This window comes from Bos indicus, chromosome 8, assembly GCF_029378745.1.
Source record: "Bos indicus isolate NIAB-ARS_2022 breed Sahiwal x Tharparkar chromosome 8, NIAB-ARS_B.indTharparkar_mat_pri_1.0, whole genome shotgun sequence".
NCBI classification, from domain to species: Eukaryota; Metazoa; Chordata; class Mammalia; order Artiodactyla; family Bovidae; genus Bos; species Bos indicus.
In genome coordinates, this window is record NC_091767.1 from 79,450,626 (window position 1) to 79,468,619 (window position 17,994).

The following is a 17,994-nucleotide window of genomic DNA, read 5'->3' on the forward strand; positions in this document are numbered from 1 at the left end:
CACTATAGGCAAAAAAAGAGAAGGATGAGGGAATTGACCAGGCAAGGAAAACTGCACAGGGAAAGGGGAGCTCCCTGAAACAGAATGACAAGCTCAGGGAACTTCCATGGAATTGTGCTTGAGGGAAAGAAATAATGAATAACAGGATAAATGGTAAAAACTGAGAAGAGCCCAAATATGGAACAAATATATCCTTGGAGGCAAAGAGATGCCAATGAATTGGCAAAATCTGGGAAGAATCACTGACCATTGGAGGCACCGGGAAGAGAGACAGGATGACCATTATAAAAATTGACCTGGGATTGAATTATAATGGTGGCATGGGAATGCAGAGAAGCAGCAAGACATGTTTGAGAGCACCTCTAACTGGATGGGTTGGGGAAGAAGAAGTAGGGGAAAGGAAGGCTATAACAGAAAGAACATTCCCTGAACGCCCAGATTCCTTTACAAACATCACCATCTAAGACCATTCACCCTCACCCCAAAAATGACACAGACCCAGAGAAATGAACATGCTTAGGAATATGCAGTTGGTGAACTGTGGAGTGGGAATTCAAATCTAGGTATGTCTAACTCTATTGAACCTAGTCTAAGACAGGTTAATTATCACTTCATTCATTTCGGTGATTCCATGGATGTCAATGTCAACAACCAAGAAAGAGGATGTAGAAGGAAGAACAGCTAGTGGCGGTTGTAGCAGAAGGGAAGTGGAAGAGAGAAAGATGTGTTTATTCTGGGTGCTAAGGTCCGAGCTCCTTTTGAGAGAGTTAAATGGTGACATCTAGAAGGACAGATGCCTAGTGATCTGGAATTCAGAAAAAAAAGTATGCAGATGAAAGGAATTTCAGCAGAAAAGGTCTGCATGGGAGACAGAAGAAGTCTAACTTATACTGATGGGGAGAAGGGGCAAGGAAGCTCCTATTTATTGAACACTCAACAAGTCAGGCCTTGTACTGTAATGTATTATTTTTCTTAATCTTAAATCCTATTGTTGTTGTTCCTGCTTTACAGATGAGAAACTGAGTGCTTACAATGAAGGTGAGTGACTTTTTGGAATCACACAGCCAGCAAGCAGGGACCCAAGATTTAAAATTAGGGAGTCTGATTTTAGAAGCCACCATTAAATTACTTTGCTATGGTGGCTTTAAATTAAGTATCCTTTTTTTTTCATCTCCTTCCTAGATGGAGAAATTCTAGAATTTGACACTGTTAATTCACCATTATGACATTTATAAACCTGTCCTCTAGGATTTATTCACAGTATATCATCCTGGTTCCTATTTTACCATTCCAACAGCTCCTTTTTCAGTGTCTTTGCTTAATTTCTACATTTATAAATTAAAGCTTGGTCCTCAACCTCTCTCATAATCCCACAGAACTGTTTTATTCTTGGCCTCTTCCTTCAAGGTTTTCAATACAAAACTGTTTCATTTTGTTCTTCAATCTTAACTGGCAACTCTACATTTCTAACTCTACGTTTCTAACTGCTTGCTGGACTGTTGTTAACTCTTAGAGATTATAGCTTCATGGCAAACTATCACTCCACACTGGTGTTCTCTACAAACATTCCCATTCCCATTTCTTAGTTCAGATATCAGCCTAAACCCATATTTCCTACTTGCAGGTTCTGAATCTAGGAAATATGCCTTTGGAATCTCTCATATTCTCTTCCTTTTAGGATCACTGGCATCTGGTTAAGATCCTTCTGCCCTGTCCCTTAGACTGTATCTTCCCTAAGAGCATACCAGCTGCCTAAAAAGTTCTGCTTTTATTGGGTTTCTTCTCTCGAACACAGTTCATTCACATTTTCTTACTAGTTCCCACTTGAAACTCCTCTCAAAATGTATCAATCTTCTCATTGTCCTACAAAATTGATTACAGTGATTCTCATAGACACATCCATGCATCTTTGGAATGACTTCTCATCTTATCCTTTTCAAATCAAGTTCATCAATATCATGAGATCAGAACAAGCCCATCTCTTCCATGAACCTTCCCTACCCAACTCTTTCCCCAAATCTCTCTCTCCTCATAAGTTATTTAATACTTACTGTAGGCTCTACAAGTTATTTTAATAAATGAATACCATCATACATTATTCCATACCCTATGAGAGTATCTTACCTTTGAGATCCGAAAGTTGTCAAAGGAAAGACCTGTAGACTTATTTTTCTATCCTACCTACATGCCCAACACAGTGCTGAGCACATAACAAACACCCAATAAAATATGTGGGAAAATTGCTTTCTTAATCACTGCTTTCTAGCTATTATTCAATTTTTGCTCCATGCAATCTGTATTACATTGTAATCTGCATATAAAAGTCATTTTTAGTCTAAAAATAGGTCTAAAAAATGACCTATTTTTAACATGGTTCATTCTTAGAAAGTATAGGTTTTTTTAGGAGAAAGGGAAGTGATGTCTGCAGCTTAATTGCAAATGGTCCAGAAAAAAATTACGAGGAAGCAAGAGATAGGATGATAAATCAAATGTGGTAAAATGTTAACAACTGGTGCATCTGAACGAAGGGCAGACAGAATTCTTCGTACAATTTTTGCTGATTTCCTTTACATATGAAATTATTTTAAAATCAAAAGTCAAAACCTACCTCACTATGAAATATCTAATAGTCATGGCAACATAGCAATCTAGTTTCTTTGTATAATCTTCAAAAACAAAAATAAAAAAGCATATAGTTTTGAGAGGTAAAATTCCCATAATGCTTATTTCAATGACCATAAAAATTATATCAAAGCACATTAAAAAAAACACTGATGCTCTAGGTTACTTTTCATTAGGAATAAAACAAAATTAAGATTTTTCCCCCTGTTATTTAAAATCACATGGTATCCTCTTTAAACTCCTGGAAATCAAAAATGCAAATACAGGGGGTACTCCAGGTGCATACTTATGTGTGCATGCCCATGCTGTGGATTTAAATCTACTTTTGACTAAAATTTAAATCTACTTTTGACTAAGATATAAGAAAGCGTTTTATGGATGGTCCGTAGATTTAAGTTTCACAAAGGCAAGGACCACATCTTGCTCACTTTCATTTTTAACTCTTAGCACAGACGTTTGATGTACCACATTTTAAAAGACTCTCACTGTTAACAGCATCCACAGCTACCTCTGACAAAGAGAGGCAGAAGAATATGTTAATGGCATTTCAGCTCTGTGCACAATTACAGAACCTGTACATTTTTTGCAGCCGTAAATACTTGTCCAGGGTCATGCACAACTTGCTGAACAGCTGCAAGTACAATCCATCATCCCAGTCTGTAGCACTTTTCACTAAACTTCACGTCATGGCCAGCAACCTCTACCTACACTTTGATTTACACTATGTTGATAAGGCAAAATGATTCCCAAAGTTTCTTGTGTGTATAGTATACATTTTGTCATGAAATAAAACCAAGGCAACAATATGCATACAAATTATAACCAATTCCTCAGTTTTTCATACTTAACCACACAGATTTGTTTCAAAGACACCAATGCTATAAATGTTATATGAGCCACTACACTGTTTCAGTCATTTGTAAATTTTAAGTATGCAAAACATTAATAAAAAAGATGAGAATATTTTTTAGATAAAGCTTATAGAGGTACCTGAATGCTTTTTGAGGACTCTTGCCAATTCTTCAATAGTTCTTACACAGTCCAACTCCTGCAACAAAAATGGCAGAGACTGAATCAAAAACAGAAGACAGGTTCTTAACCCTGTTTTGGTTTCATTTCCTCCAGAAATAATAAAATTAAATTCAAATTGTTGTATATTGATTTTTCTTTTTTAGGTGAGCATTAATCCCTACGCATAGGAATATCCTAAGGATATAGAAACCCTCATGCACCCTACTTGCTAACTGCTCTTAAAAGAGCAGGAAAGGCTGAAATCAGTGTCCCCAGAAAAGTCTCTGAACCACTAAGAACCTCCAATTTCTTTCCTCTATGTGACAGAATTAATAAGAGAGAGCTTCTGTGGCCTGTCTTATTCATTCTGGGTAGATCTTCATTATAGCTTAATTAAGAGCTGATGAACTGCTTTGGGGTGTGATTAAGCTCAGATTATTTCTCCAGAGGACTAGTTGAACATATAACACACAAAAAGAAAGTTCTACAGCAAATATGAGTAACATTTCAAATATTTAAAAACATTTGGGCTGACCTTTTTAACATTAAGTCCTTTTGTTGGTTAGTTGGTTATATACTTACCAGAATTTGGAATTTAATTTAGAAATGCCCTCACAACTAGTTTATTAATCATGTAAAAATTCAATCTCAATGATGTATAATCAGATCATTCATATACTGGACCCAATCGTCCTTATCCACCTTATTCATCAAAGTCACGCCAGATAACCTGTGGCTATTTTCTCAAATCAGATGCATCGTCAAGGGACAAAACCCCGAAACTCAGAAAAGGCATAAGAAGATCCAGAGCAACAGCAGCACCACTGATTTGGATGCCCAGTATTTGGACTACTGTTGTAAATAAAAAAGGCGATGGATTTAGTACTTCTTAAACTTTACACCTTTTCACAGTATTTTATATTTGACAAATGCCATCAAGGTTGGCAAATCTTTTCTGCCTTGTGGGCCATGTTGCAAGGACTCAATCCTGGAGTTAGAGTGAAAGCAGATGTAGACCATACATATATGAAAGGGTGTAGCTGAATGCCAATGAAACTGACATAAAAAAAAAAATAAAATAACAGGCTGTAGGCTGTAGTTCACTGACTTCTGACATACACGATCCAAGCTGAGGTGCACAACAACCTTCTGAGGCAAGGGAAATCTCATTTCTGTATTAGAGATAAGCAACCAAAGACAGACAAGTCTGTCTTGAATCCTAGCACTCTTTTATCCCTGTACCATGGGCTTCCCTGGTGGCTCAGCTGGTAAAGAATCTGCCTGCAATGCAGGAGACCTGGGTTCGATCCCTGGGTTAGGAAGATCCCCTGGAGAAAGTAAAGGCTACCCACTCCAGTATTCTGGCCTGGAGAATTCCCTGGAGTGTATAGTCCATGGGGTCACAAAGAGTCGAACACGACTGAGTGACTTTCACTTTCATCACTGTATCACACTGGCTGCCTGCTAAAACTTCACAGAAAACCTTATGTGGGTGTACTTATGCACCTGAGTCAGCCTAGTGGCTATGCCAAAGGGACACTGGAAAGGTTAGTTTGGCTTTCTAGAATTCCCAGATGTGGCTTTCATATCCAGTTTGCATTACAGGTTGGAAGCACAAGCCTTTCTACTCCTCATGTTCACCTCTAAACTTCTAATGTATTTATTTGGCCAGACTGTGCCAAATGGCATACTCCATATGATATACCCTGATAAATTAGGAAAATACTATGCTGAATTGTGAATCAAGATTGTCAAAACACACGCCACAGCAAATCCAAGTTTTATGTGGTCACTGTACCTCAGCAGTTTCAAGTCCGTTAATTGTCATGCAGACATCAAGGTCACTCTGTTTGAACCCAAATCCATTTTTGGAGGAGCCAAACAAGCTCAATTTAGTTCCTGTTAGGGATACATGAAAAGTAACAACTAACCTGAGTACATTTAATTTTCTGATCAAAGCAACTCTCTTATGAATTAAAAGTACTCAGTTATTAACTGTTCTATAATAATCTCATAATAATTATTTTCTTTTATTAACTAGTCTTTTATTATAAATTACTTCCTCTCAAAATTTACTATAAATAAATACAAGCTATAGAAGACACGAAAGACTATCAAATGTCACTTTATTGTTAGATGCAAGGCCATTTCAAGGAAAATGTGGATCACCTCAGCACATTTAATAATGTAAGCTTACTACTTTCTAAATAAATTCACTTTTTAGAGGTCTGAACCTTGACTCTCAACTAATAAATGAAGTTCACATGTATCTGCTAAGTGAAATACTACACTGCAACTGTCTTCTCCGTTGGCAAACTAGGACTGGACAGACCTAAACCATCCTAGAAGTATCACAAAACAAAGAGGCCCTGTCCCCACCATCACTGCAAGACTGCCCTCTTATGCTCAAAATTAATGCTTTTACTAAAGCTAAACAATTATTTACCTGGAAACTCCTGCCTTATGAAATTTTCTAGGTTTTGCCGAATATGTTCACGTGCCTGATCTTCTAGAACAGTTGGAGAAAAATCCTCTGTTTAAAATAAACAGATACATTCAGAAACAAAGATTGTTCACATTCTCTGAAAAATATTTTTCAATAAACCTAATTAGCTAAAACAAACAACCAACCAAATCCTAAATTTTGTGTCTTTTTAGTAGACAGTATCAAGCAATGTACAATAAAGATGCCTTTTTCAAAGAGTCTATCACCAAGAACTGTTCCTGAGATGGAAACCAGTCTTCACAAGGTTTCTGTTCCTGGGTTTCACAGAGGCCAAAAGAGCCCGAAAAAGGCAGAGGGTGAACACAACAGTTTGTGAGCATGTATTTATACATATATATAAAACACATTTTATATGTGTGTGTGTCTGTGTGTATATATATATATATATATTCACATTTTTCCCCCTAAGGAGAACTAGTAGTTTTCTTTCATCACTTACACTCTCCAAAGAGATTTAAAGAACAAATCTCCAATTAAGAACAAGTGACTTATGGCACAGACAGACATCTTAACATGCAGCAATGTAATGTGTCATAATCTTCCACTCTTAGCAGCTGCATGCCTCTTCATCAAATGGTTTTCCTTGTAGAACTTAAACCTCGGCACACCAACACTTCCCCAAACTGATGTTCCTTAAAGGTTATTAACTAGCATTAATTAAAAAGTATTCTAAGCTCACATTTTAGAAATATTAGTTATTAAATAAGCTTTTTACCTAAACATTTCCAGGAGCCTTTATCATGCTAATATGCCCTGAAAATCTCTAAGGGAGGGGGCAGGATATACAGTTATTCCCCCCTGACCTTTGGAATACTTCTTGTTACTAAATACTATTAATGGCAGGTACCTAGAAAAGCATTTCAAGGAACACTAGTTGGAAAATGATAGTACTCCAATCATAAGACTTAGAAGATTCTCCTTCCCTGTCTTTCTTTAACAAGTATTTATTGCATGTCCCAAATGGAACACGATACACTGAGTACTATGGATACAATACACAATGCCAAAGACTTAGTCTGGATAATGAAGCTAATGGGTTAGTGAATTAGATTAACTCTTGAGAAAACATCAATTTAATATTTTGACAAATAAAAAGAAATGTTAATAACTTACTGTAACACTGAATGCAAACTTGATCTAAGATATTTGAAAATTTGGGTGTTAATGGTGGCAAAGGTTCCAGCTGAATTCTTTTGAAGTCTTCAGGACAGTCCTTCTTTAGATGACCCTCTCGTTTGCATAAACTGCAAACTACTGTAGGAGACTGCAGGAAGATGGCAAAGCAAAATAACACTTAAATAATGGAGCCTTGAATCTTTTTTCCAAAGTACACATTGTCCACCTCACATTCCAAAGGAACGAAAATATAGTGGCATGGCCACTCCAAACACACTCAGGAGAAAAAGGTAGTTATTTTGACTACCAACAGCATTTCCTTTCTCCTCTGCAAATTCCCAAGAGATTAATGAGGGCAGTGGACCTAGTGGCTGCACTGGAGTGAACCACTACTGAGACAGGTGAGAGCCCTGGTTTAGTACATGAAAATCCAAAGTACATGCATTAAAACTCTTTCAAATCTCCTAGTTCCATGTATAGGAGTGGTACTGATTACCTTGCCTCTGGTGAAGGTGAGTTTACTAAATTCATAGAAGAAATCAGACTGGTTCACAGTTGAATTTTCCTCACATACACTTTCTTCTTTAAGGCTGATTTTATTAAGTTCCGTTAGTAGGTTTCCATCTACATGGTGTTTTCCACATTCTTTCAAGTCTTCATACTTAGCAGATCCATCTAATTCCACATCCTCTTCAGACAGGGCATCCTCATCACCTGATCCAGTGAAGGTGTTGTCTAATTCATCTCCATTAGCAATGTCATCCTCATCTTCCCTTCGGGAAATGGAGAGCCGGGGTTCTTCTTCCTCCTCCTCGTCCTCCTCTTCCTCATCAGAGTGAAGGATTCCTGATATCTGGCTCTGTCTTAAAGGGGTAAAGTGGCTTACAGCATCTCCAAGTTCATTGGTACCTTCTATGCTTTCTTCATCAACATCAGCCTTGGCATATGAAGGAGGAAATTCATCATACTCTGTAGCTATAGGATTTCTGAAGCCTTCTAGATCCAAAGTGGTATCTGTCTCCTTAGTTCCTGAGCTGCCACAGGTGACAAGCGCTCCACACTTGCTACTACTTAAAGCCTGATCATCAGCAGTCAAAGGATGCTTGCTTTCCTTTCCATTTTTTTCTTTCTTATTTTTACTTCCTGTTTCTTGATGATGTACTTCAATGTCCTTAGAGTCACCAGAACTGACTTTTGCCTTAATACAGTCAGAGTTTTCCAGGTGGACACTGATGTGTGAGTTTCCCATTTTCTCTGCTGATGGGCTTTCAAAGTTTTCATCAGTCTCTTTAAGAGTAAGTGGCTGGGCCTTGCAGGTGTTTGCAGTTGAACTGGCAGCACCAGAACCTTGAGCCAAAACTGAGTTTTTGAGTTTATCACCTTTCGCTTGTACCTCTGGATCATGTTTTGCTATTTCTTTAGAACGTTCAGAAGTACAGCTGACAGTACTCAGAGGCTTTGGAAGGCTGGATTTCATAACTTTGTGTGGAAGAGCAAAATATTTATATGTTGTCCTTAAACAATGAAGTATATATTCAAACACAGGTTGATTATTTAGGGTCCTTGCCACATTTCTTTTTATAGAGTAGGGATCTGTAATGAAAAAAAAAAATCCACTACTTCACACACTTCTATTTTATGTTTTAAAAACCAGCCTGCTACATAGATAAAGACAACAAATAAGTTAACAGTACAACTTATCATTTATCTTATGCGCTTTTTTTTAAAAACTGGGGATGGGGAGTAAGAAGATACAGTTTTAAAAACAAAAAGAAATGCTTTCTTAAACATCTGCTCTATGAAGAGAACCCATTCTATTCAGAACCATTACCCCTTCCCTACTCTGTCCTATGACTGTGGAGGTAAAAAAAAAAAAGTCATCAGTGTGGCTCTCATGCCCTTGGGAAGCGGGGTCTTCCCTCCGGGCTCTGCTGAGTGCTCTGCCTCCCCACTCAGCCAGGCCCTGTGGTTTGTAGAGCTTACCTCCACTCTTCTGCCCTGGGAAGCCCCATCACTGAACTGGCTGGACTGAATTCAGGGGCGAGAGGGAGGCACCAGGAGGAGACACCACTTCTCTCAATCTTTTCTCCTCCCCTAGAACTCCAGCAGGTTAGGCAATTGGCCAGAAGAGCTGAGCCAGAGAAACTGCAGGGGAGGGTTTAAAAATGTGAGATCCCCATGACTGCACACAGAATTTATGCAAAATGCAAAAAACCCTCTTATGCAATATAAGGCTTGAAAAAAATCAAGCAAAAATAAGAGAATTCAATTTAGGAGGTTCTTTAAATTATTTGAAGGAGGAGAATTAAGATTTCTAGCGGGGTTCCCATCTCCTGACTTTGTAAAGCTGATAGGAGCTCGTCCACTTAAAGGAGTCTACAGGGCACAACAGTATGTCTTTCATATAATGGTTTCAAACTCATTTAAGAGCTAAGTGTTTTTAAAGAGAAAAGGTGTTTTTATGAATAAGTTCTAAATATTACTGCAGGTATTCCAAAAACAAACTCTCTCCATGGAGAGAAATTTAATGAAGAATGCGGTTTTTCATGAGAAAAGGTATTTTCCTCAACCTCTGTAAAACTAAACAACATCAATAACAATTCATGAAAGGACTGAATCTAAAGATTCAGAAATGATAACAGCGAAGAGGAAAGGGGGATTTACATGTCACTTGGAAAAGACTTTTTAAGCATTTAAAGTTATTAAGCAATTTACAAAGAAAATAAGGACACAGACAGCTATTCCTTTTAGTTGCATGAATAATTATTTTTTATCACAGCACTTAAAAAACTCAGGATGAACAATTTGGTCCCTTGGAAAGATCTACTGTAATGCATGCAAGATTCTCGCTATCTACTTCACCTTTGGGGTCAGGCCTACCTTACACGTAGAAGCTGAAAAAAGATCGAAATAAAAAAGCATGCTGTTAGACTGATACCTTAAAAAAAGGGGGTGGGGTGGGGATGGGAATTAAAGATAAATATTTTGAGATACCTTCAATGGCAATGCGTTTTTTGGGCCAATCCTTTGATTCACGAGATATCGATTCTTTGACACGGATACTTATCACTAAATCAGCCAAATTAAATTCTAAAGCATAGAATCGAAGCAATTCCACCCAGAGTTGCCCAATTGGTACTGAAGGCTGCTGTTTTGAATCAAATATTAATGGTACCTATTAACAGCAAAGAGAAAATACACAGGTTATTTCAGATGTCAGTACAATCTGAAAAATCAGAGATCTTCAAGCATCAAATTAAATATATCTGAAAAACCTTAGCAAGGATATGAATCGGCAGTCTATCTTGATAAATCACATTCTAGGTTCTATTTTGATTGTGAGGAACAGCATTCCTTCACTGAATTCCGGGATTAAAGTTATGTTAAAACCTAGTCAGTATCATAGGAATAGACAGGCAGCACATAACCAAGCAGCACTTCTAATTTTGAAGTCTTAAGGGCCGGTGGAGAGAACTGTGCTTCACTGCTACTACTCTCAGCACTGAGTTCTTCCTGTTCCTGCCGCCGGAGGGCGCCTTTACACCGTTAAGACACAGAAATGGACTGCAGTTGTTTGCATAGAGTAGAAGGAAAAATGTTCCTCTCACTTGCTCTGAGAAGTTACATTAAGTTCATTGGTTCTTCCAGCAGCAACTGATTTTAAAGTCGAATAAATAACCCTTGATATCAGAAATTAATACAAGTTTTCCACTCACAGACTCATGATGTGACATACTGTGATATAATACAGTGGAAAGTTCAAAGGACTTAGAAAAGAAAAAGAGGGTCCAAATACTGACTTTGTCACGTCACAGGTTTTGACTGCTTTGTGACTTAGCTTCTTCATTCTTGGACTGGCAGTATAGCTCAGAAGCGAAGAGAACTGGCTTTTGAATAGTACATGCTAAGCTTTCAAATCCAGCTCTTCCATTTACTAGCTGTGTCTGATCCTGGTGATGGTATATAAGCTGTCTAAGCCTCGGTTTCCTCATCTGAACAATGAGGATCATAGTACCCACCTCATAGGGCTGTTGGGAGGACTGAGTGAGAGAGAGGCTGTTAAGAGCTTAGCACAGTGCCTGGCACACATGTTCAAAAAATGGTCGCTATCATTATCTGCAGAGTAGGGATGATACCACCTATAACACAGGATAGTTATGAGGATTAAATCAGAAACAAGGGAAAGCATCTGGTAGACTGGTTGCTGTCTGTATTTTTTCATTTAGATATAGTCTTTTTAAATACAAGAAATCCATTTATCATTGAAACCATGTCACAACTGTAAGATGCTCTTAAGAGGTAATTTAGTTCAACTCCCATATGCTACAAGAGAAGGAACTGAAACCCAAAGAGTTTATGTGGCTTGTGTGGCAGAAGAACAACGTCTCCTGATCCCAGGCCAGTGCTCTTTCACCACACTATGAAATGTCAACACTGTCCAGACCTCACTTAATTTTAGAAGTGGCAGCATGATTAATCTCTCCAATTAGCATTCAAATGCGAAGATAAAAGTATTTAAGTAGTCTTTCAGCAGTAGCCTTTCCTTCTAGGGTATACAAATTTGCTTCCAGTTGCACTTTAGTATATTAAGCTTCAAAATAAGTGGTGTGGTCACAGATTTATTCAGAAAATCTCAACACAAAGGTTCTGTGAAATAAAATCATCAGGTGGATTTAAAAACTAAACCAGATTAAAAATGTAGTTGTTTTGGTCCCACAAACAACAGCTGAGGACACGGAGAAAACCCCAGAAATGGAAAGTTCCATTAGATCTCACCTCTTTATCCATATATTCAACATCTCATATTGTGAAATGACTTCACAATATCATAACACGGAACTTAAGAGACCTCTGACATACCTAGACTAGTGGTACTTACATTATTGTTATTTTTTTTAAAACAGAGAACACTGTATTTTTCAAATAAAGTAAGACTAGTAGCTAGCATTTACTAAATGCTTTACCATATACACTTCATGGGAAATAGATGGGGAAACAGTGGAAACAGGGTCAGACTTTATATTTTTGGGGTCCAAAATCACTGCAGATGGTGACTGCAGCCATGAAATTAAAAGATGCTTACTCCTTGGAAGAAAAGTTATGACCAACCTAGATAGCATATTCAAAAGCAGAGACATTACTTTGCCAACAAAGGTCCGTCTAGTCAAGGCTATGGTTTTTCCAGTGGCCATGTATGGATGTGAGAGTTGGACTGTAAAGAAAGCTGAGGGCCAAACAATTGATGCTTTTGAACTGTGGTGTTGGAGAAGACTCTTGAGAGTCCCTTGGACTGCAAGGAGATCCAACCAGTCCATTCTCCAGGAGATCAGCCCTGGGTGTTCTTTGGAAGGAATGATGCTAAAGCGGAAAACTCCACTACTTTGCCCACCTCATGCAAAGAGTTCACTCACTGGAAAAGACTCTGATGCTGGGAGGGATTGCGGGCAGGAGGAAAAGGGGACGACAGAGGATGAGATGGCTGGATGGCATCCTTGACTCAATGGAAGTGAGTTTAAGTGAACTCTGGGAATTGGTGATGGATAGGGAGGCCTGGTGTGCTGCGATTGGTGGGGTTGCAAAGAGTCGGACATGACTGAGCGACTGAACTGAACTGAACCACCATATGCTCGGCACTGAGTTAAGCATTCTATAAATCGATGACCCTATGAGAAGGTACAGTATCATCTCCATTTACAGGTGAGGAAACTGGGACACAGAAAGATTAAATCACCTGCCCAAAGTCACAAAGCTAGAAGTGGGTGAGCTGGGATACAAATTCAAATATTCTGGCTCCACAGTCTGTGCTCTTAGCCAACACTGTGCCAACAACCCACACAGACAAATGACACAAGTGGTGTGTTCTGGTGGCAGCTCAGGTAGGTGCCACCACCATTCTCTTCCCCTCAACAAAACCAAGAATATGTGATTCACCAATATCTCCCCATTTTAGGCCAGAGTAAACAAGGGCTACAGGAGTGACATGACCTCTTTGTGAAGAGCTAGGATTAGAATCTGAGTCTCAGAGGTATTTTGTGGATATTACTGTCATTTTATCCCAAAGGGATATGGGAAAGCTCATGGAGTCAAGGACTGTTTACCAATTTGGGTCAGAATCCTACTGTTATGTTGCTTAGATTTTTGTTTGAAATTCTAATGACAGCTTGTTCCTTGTTCATAAATTCTCCTTCTCACTACTAACTGTATGAGTAAGGACAAGTATACTAGCATAGGCTTATTCACTGTTATTTTAGCAATTTGAGGTTAGTTAACTTTTCTTATATTTAAACCTCATAATATAACCTAAGACCTAAGCTCTTGCAGGATAGATAGGAACTTATTTTTGAATTCTCAGCCTCTTTCATAGCACCTTACACAGAGAAGAAACCATGTAACTGTGGATTCAATGATTTGCAATTTTACCTTTTATTCCTTGTCTATTCAAAGAACTGAACAGACTAGAAATTAAACAGTTATGAAATAATTAAAGATAGTTGAGAAAAGAAGAAAAGAAGACTAACACATAAACTCCACAATTAACAACTGAATTAAAAATAAATGGTAAGACCAGACATGAGAGAGAACAGACCTGTCCCCTTTTAATGGCCATTTCCTTTGGTGCCTCCTCTTTTGTTGAGTCCACATCCCCTGCAACATTATCAGTGTATTCCCAGACCACAGAGTCTTTCTCAATTTCTTTAAGGTTGAAGTTTCCTAATTTGTTTAGTGAGAATCCTTCAATCTAGGAAAAATTAAACACACATTATAAGGCAGAAATGATTTTTAAAACAATCAGAGCATAAATCCTGGAAGAAATGAAAAGTAACACAGTTCACTGAAAATATGAAAGGCATCTTTTATCAAAAGATTATCTTTGAGACATCTGTAAATTTAAAGAGAAAAATTCAAGGTTTTGATTTACAAAAGAAATGGTGATTTTTGGAAATAGTGAAGTGAAAGTTGCTCGGTCATGTCCAACTTTTTGCAACCCCCATGGACTATACAGTCTATGGAATTCTTCAGGCCAGAACACCAGAGTAGGTAGCATTTCCCTTCTCCAGGGGATCTTCCCAACCCAGGTCTCCGGCATTGCAGGTGGATTCTTTACCAGCTGAGCCACAATGGAAGCCCTTTTGGAAATAATTTTTTAGTAAATAGTCTAACAGACCACGGCCTAGGCCTAAGGCCATGGTTCTGGTGTAAAACCACCTAGGCCCAAACCTCACTCTCTTAGGTGCTAGCTGTGACACTTTCAGTAAGGTCCTTGTTTTATGTCTCAGGTTCTTGTAAAAAGGGGTAACACTAGCATCTCCTTAATGGGACAGTTATGGAAAAAATAATGGACATAAAGCATTTAGACAGGGCATGGCATATAGTAAGCGCTCAATAAACATAAAGCATTTCTTTGGACATGGTTAAGATGCTAAAGAAAACCATAGGCTCAAAAGGTCTAAGAAATGTGGAACAAACGTGAACAGATTTCTTTACTCTAGGTATAGTGGGATTTTTCACAGCCTTTAAACATGCTAACGTACATAATGAATTATGGGTTAGGGTATGACTGTGGTAGCCTGATTCTCCAAAGTATTTTCACATTAAATGGACAACTTCTGTGGTTTACCTGACAGAACAATCCTAAACCATAAGACATCATGTCGCTCCCCTGCTCAAAAAAATTTCCTTCTAACTCAGGATGAAATGTGGTCTTTTCTAGGGCCTAGGTGGTGCTTCCCAGGTGGCTCAGTAGTAAAAAAAAGAGTTCATCTGAAATGAAGATGTGGGTTCAATCCTGGGGCTGGGAAGATCCCTGGTGGCAGGAAATGACAACCCACTCCAGCATTCTTGCCTAGGATATCCCACAGACAGTGCAGCCTATAACCCTTAGTAATTGTCCTGCAACTCTTAGATATTCTATTTCTTATTCATTCTTTTCTTCATCCTTGCTTTTCAGTTTAAGAAGTTTCTACTGAGTAAAGTTTACTGATTTTTTTTTCCTCTAGAGCCCTAAACATATTAAGTCTTATTATTAAAATTCCTGGTGAAATAATTCCAATGCTTGCTGTTTCTTCAAACCTATGACTTTGCCTTTTAGTACGCCTTATAATTTTTTTGTTGAAAGCTGGGTAAAACCCTGTGGTGTGAGGTTTTTTTCCTTTATCTGGCTGGAGTCAGGCAATGTACTGTTTTTGTAGCTGTAGACATCAAGGGGCTATAACTTCTGTTGGTATCCTTGTTTTTGTCTGCTCTACTGTTTTTGGGTTTCCCAAGAGACTTCTTAAATGAACTCTTTCTACTGTAACCTCATTATTACACAGTATGCCGAATGATGCTGCAGTGAGCTGTGAAGAGAGGGGAGATATCCTACAGTTCTATGATGTCTCAGTCTTTTAGTGAGACTGTGATCCTGGGCTCAACCGTCACTTCGTGTTTCTTAGTAGTCCTGCCAATCTGAGGTGAGACAGGGAACAACAGAACGTTGGAGTCGGGTATTTTTCCTTGCCCCAGGTCAGTCAGGCCCTGATAAATCTCAAGGTGGTTCAGTTCAGATTAGTTGCTTAGTTGTGTCCGACTCTGTGACCCCATGGACTGCAGCACACCAGGCTTCCCTATGCATCCCAACTCCTAGAGCTTGCTCAAACTCATGTCCATTGAGTCGGTGATGGCATCCAACCATCTCATCCTCTGTCATCCCCTTCTCCTCCAGCCTTCAATCTTTCCAGCACCAGGGTCTTTTCCAATGAGTCAGGTCTTCACAACAGGTAGCCAAAGTACTGGAGTTTCAGCTTCAGCATAGTCCTTCCAATGTATATTCAGGACTGATTTCCTTTAGGATCTCCTAGCAGTCAAGGAACTCTCAAGAGTCTTCTCCAACACCACAGTTCAAAAGCATTAATTTGGCGCTGCTCAGCTTTCTTTATAGTCCAACTCACATCCACGCAAGACTACTTGGAAAAACGATAACTTTGACTAGATGGACCTTTGTTGGCAAAGTAATGTCTCTGCTTTTTAATATGCTATCTAGGTTGGTCACAGCTTTTCTTCCAAGGAGCAAGCGTCTTTTAATTTCATGGCTGCAATCACCATATGCAGTGATTTTTTAGCCCCCCAAAATAAAGTCTCTTACTGCTTACATTGTTTTCCCATCTATTTGCCATGAAGTGATGGGACCAGATGCCATGATCTTAGTTTTCTGAATGTTGAGTTTTAAGCCAACTTTTTCACTCTCCTCTTTCACTTTCGTTAAGAGGCTCTTAGTTCTTCTTTGCTTTCTGCCATAAGGGTGGTGTCATCTCCACATCTGAGGTTATTGATATTTCTCCCAGCAATCTTGATTCCAGTTTGTGCTTCATCCAGCCTGGTATTTCGCATGATATACTCTGCATATAAGTTAAATAAACAGGGTGACAATATACATCCTTGACGTACTCCTTTCCCAACTTGGAACCAGTCCATTGTTCCATATCTGGTTCTAACTGTTGTTTCTTGACCTGCAACAGATTTCTCAGGAGGCAGGTTAAGGTGGTCTGGTTTTCCCAATCTCTTTAAGAATTTTCCAGTTTGTTGTGATCCACACAAAGGCTCTGGCATAGTCAATAAAGCAGAAGTAGATGTTTTTCTGGAACTCTCTTGCTGTTTTGATGATCCAGTAGATGCCGGCAATCTGATCTCTGGTTCCTCTGCCTTTTCTAAATGCAGCTTGAACATCTGGAAGTTCACAGTTCACTTACTGTTGAAGTCTGGCTTGTAGAGTTTTGAGCATTACTTTGTTAGTGTGTGAGATGACTGCGATTGTGGGGTTGTTTGAACATTCTTTGGCATTGCCTTTTTTTGGGACTGGTATGAAAACTGACCTTTTCCAGTCCTGTGGCCACTGCTGAGTTTTCCAAATTGGCTGGTATATTGAGTTCAGCACTTTATAAGGAGGTTCAGTTCAGTTCAGTTGCTCAGTCGTGTTCGACTCTTTGTGACCCCATGGACTGCAGCACACCAGGTCTCCCTGTCCATCACCAACTCCGGGAGTTTACTCAAACTCATGTCCATTGAGTCGGTGATGCCATCCAACCATCTCATCCTCTATCATCCCCTTCTCCTCCTGCCCTCAATCTTTCCCAGCATCAGGGTCTTTCCAAATGAGTCAGCTCTTCACATCAGGTGGCCAAAGTATTGGAGTTTCAGCTTCAACATCAGTCCTTCCAATGAACACTCAGGAATGTTCTCCTTTAGGATGGACTGGTTTGATCTCTTTGCAGTCCAAGGGACTCTCAAGAGTCTTCTCCAACACCACAGTTCAAAAGCATCAATTCTTTGGCGCTCAGCTTTCTTTATAGTCCAACGTGGCTCTGGTAAAATTGTTTCCCTTGAGGGCAGGCTTTTACCTAAGACAGCAGAATGTTCTAGGTAATGTCAAATTGACAACCTATTTCCTGGATAGAGGATTTTTCCTGGATCTTTACCCTGAGAACCTGGTGGGTATTTCTGGAGATAAAACTCATGAAATGAGCACCCTATGAATGGGCCCTCTGCTGTTTTTCCACTTTCACACTTATCCAAACTGAACTTCCAGAATCACAGTTTTTTTTTTAGCCTGGTAGTCGTTCCAGTGGCAGGATTCTGTTCCTGGGTTTCTGCTCTGACAAGTTATATACCTGCCTGTCTCTCCAATTTGGGGGCCAGTGGTTTTCTCCATGACCCCACTTCTCTGAAGGATCTAATAAGAGTTGTTGATTTTCAGCATGCTCAGC

General features: G+C 39.0%; 1 protein-coding gene across 10 annotated transcripts in view; it reads right to left on the reverse strand.

Moving 5' to 3' along the window:
• The window catches only part of TUT7 (terminal uridylyl transferase 7), a 58,758-nt gene that overhangs the window by 23,296 nt on the left and 17,468 nt on the right, over positions 1 to 17,994 (reverse strand). For all 10 annotated transcript variants that reach the window (XM_019966527.2, XM_070795072.1, XM_070795073.1 and 7 more), the window contains exons 11-17: positions 13,842 to 13,994; positions 10,250 to 10,430; positions 7,752 to 8,848; positions 7,253 to 7,403; positions 6,080 to 6,166; positions 5,432 to 5,532; positions 3,613 to 3,670 (exon numbers count right to left, since the gene is read on the reverse strand). In XM_019966527.2, coding sequence (XP_019822086.2) covers positions 3,613 to 3,670; positions 5,432 to 5,532; positions 6,080 to 6,166; positions 7,253 to 7,403; positions 7,752 to 8,848; positions 10,250 to 10,430; positions 13,842 to 13,994 — 1,828 coding nt within the window. The remainder of the gene's footprint in view (positions 1 to 3,612; positions 3,671 to 5,431; positions 5,533 to 6,079; positions 6,167 to 7,252; positions 7,404 to 7,751; positions 8,849 to 10,249; positions 10,431 to 13,841; positions 13,995 to 17,994) is intronic.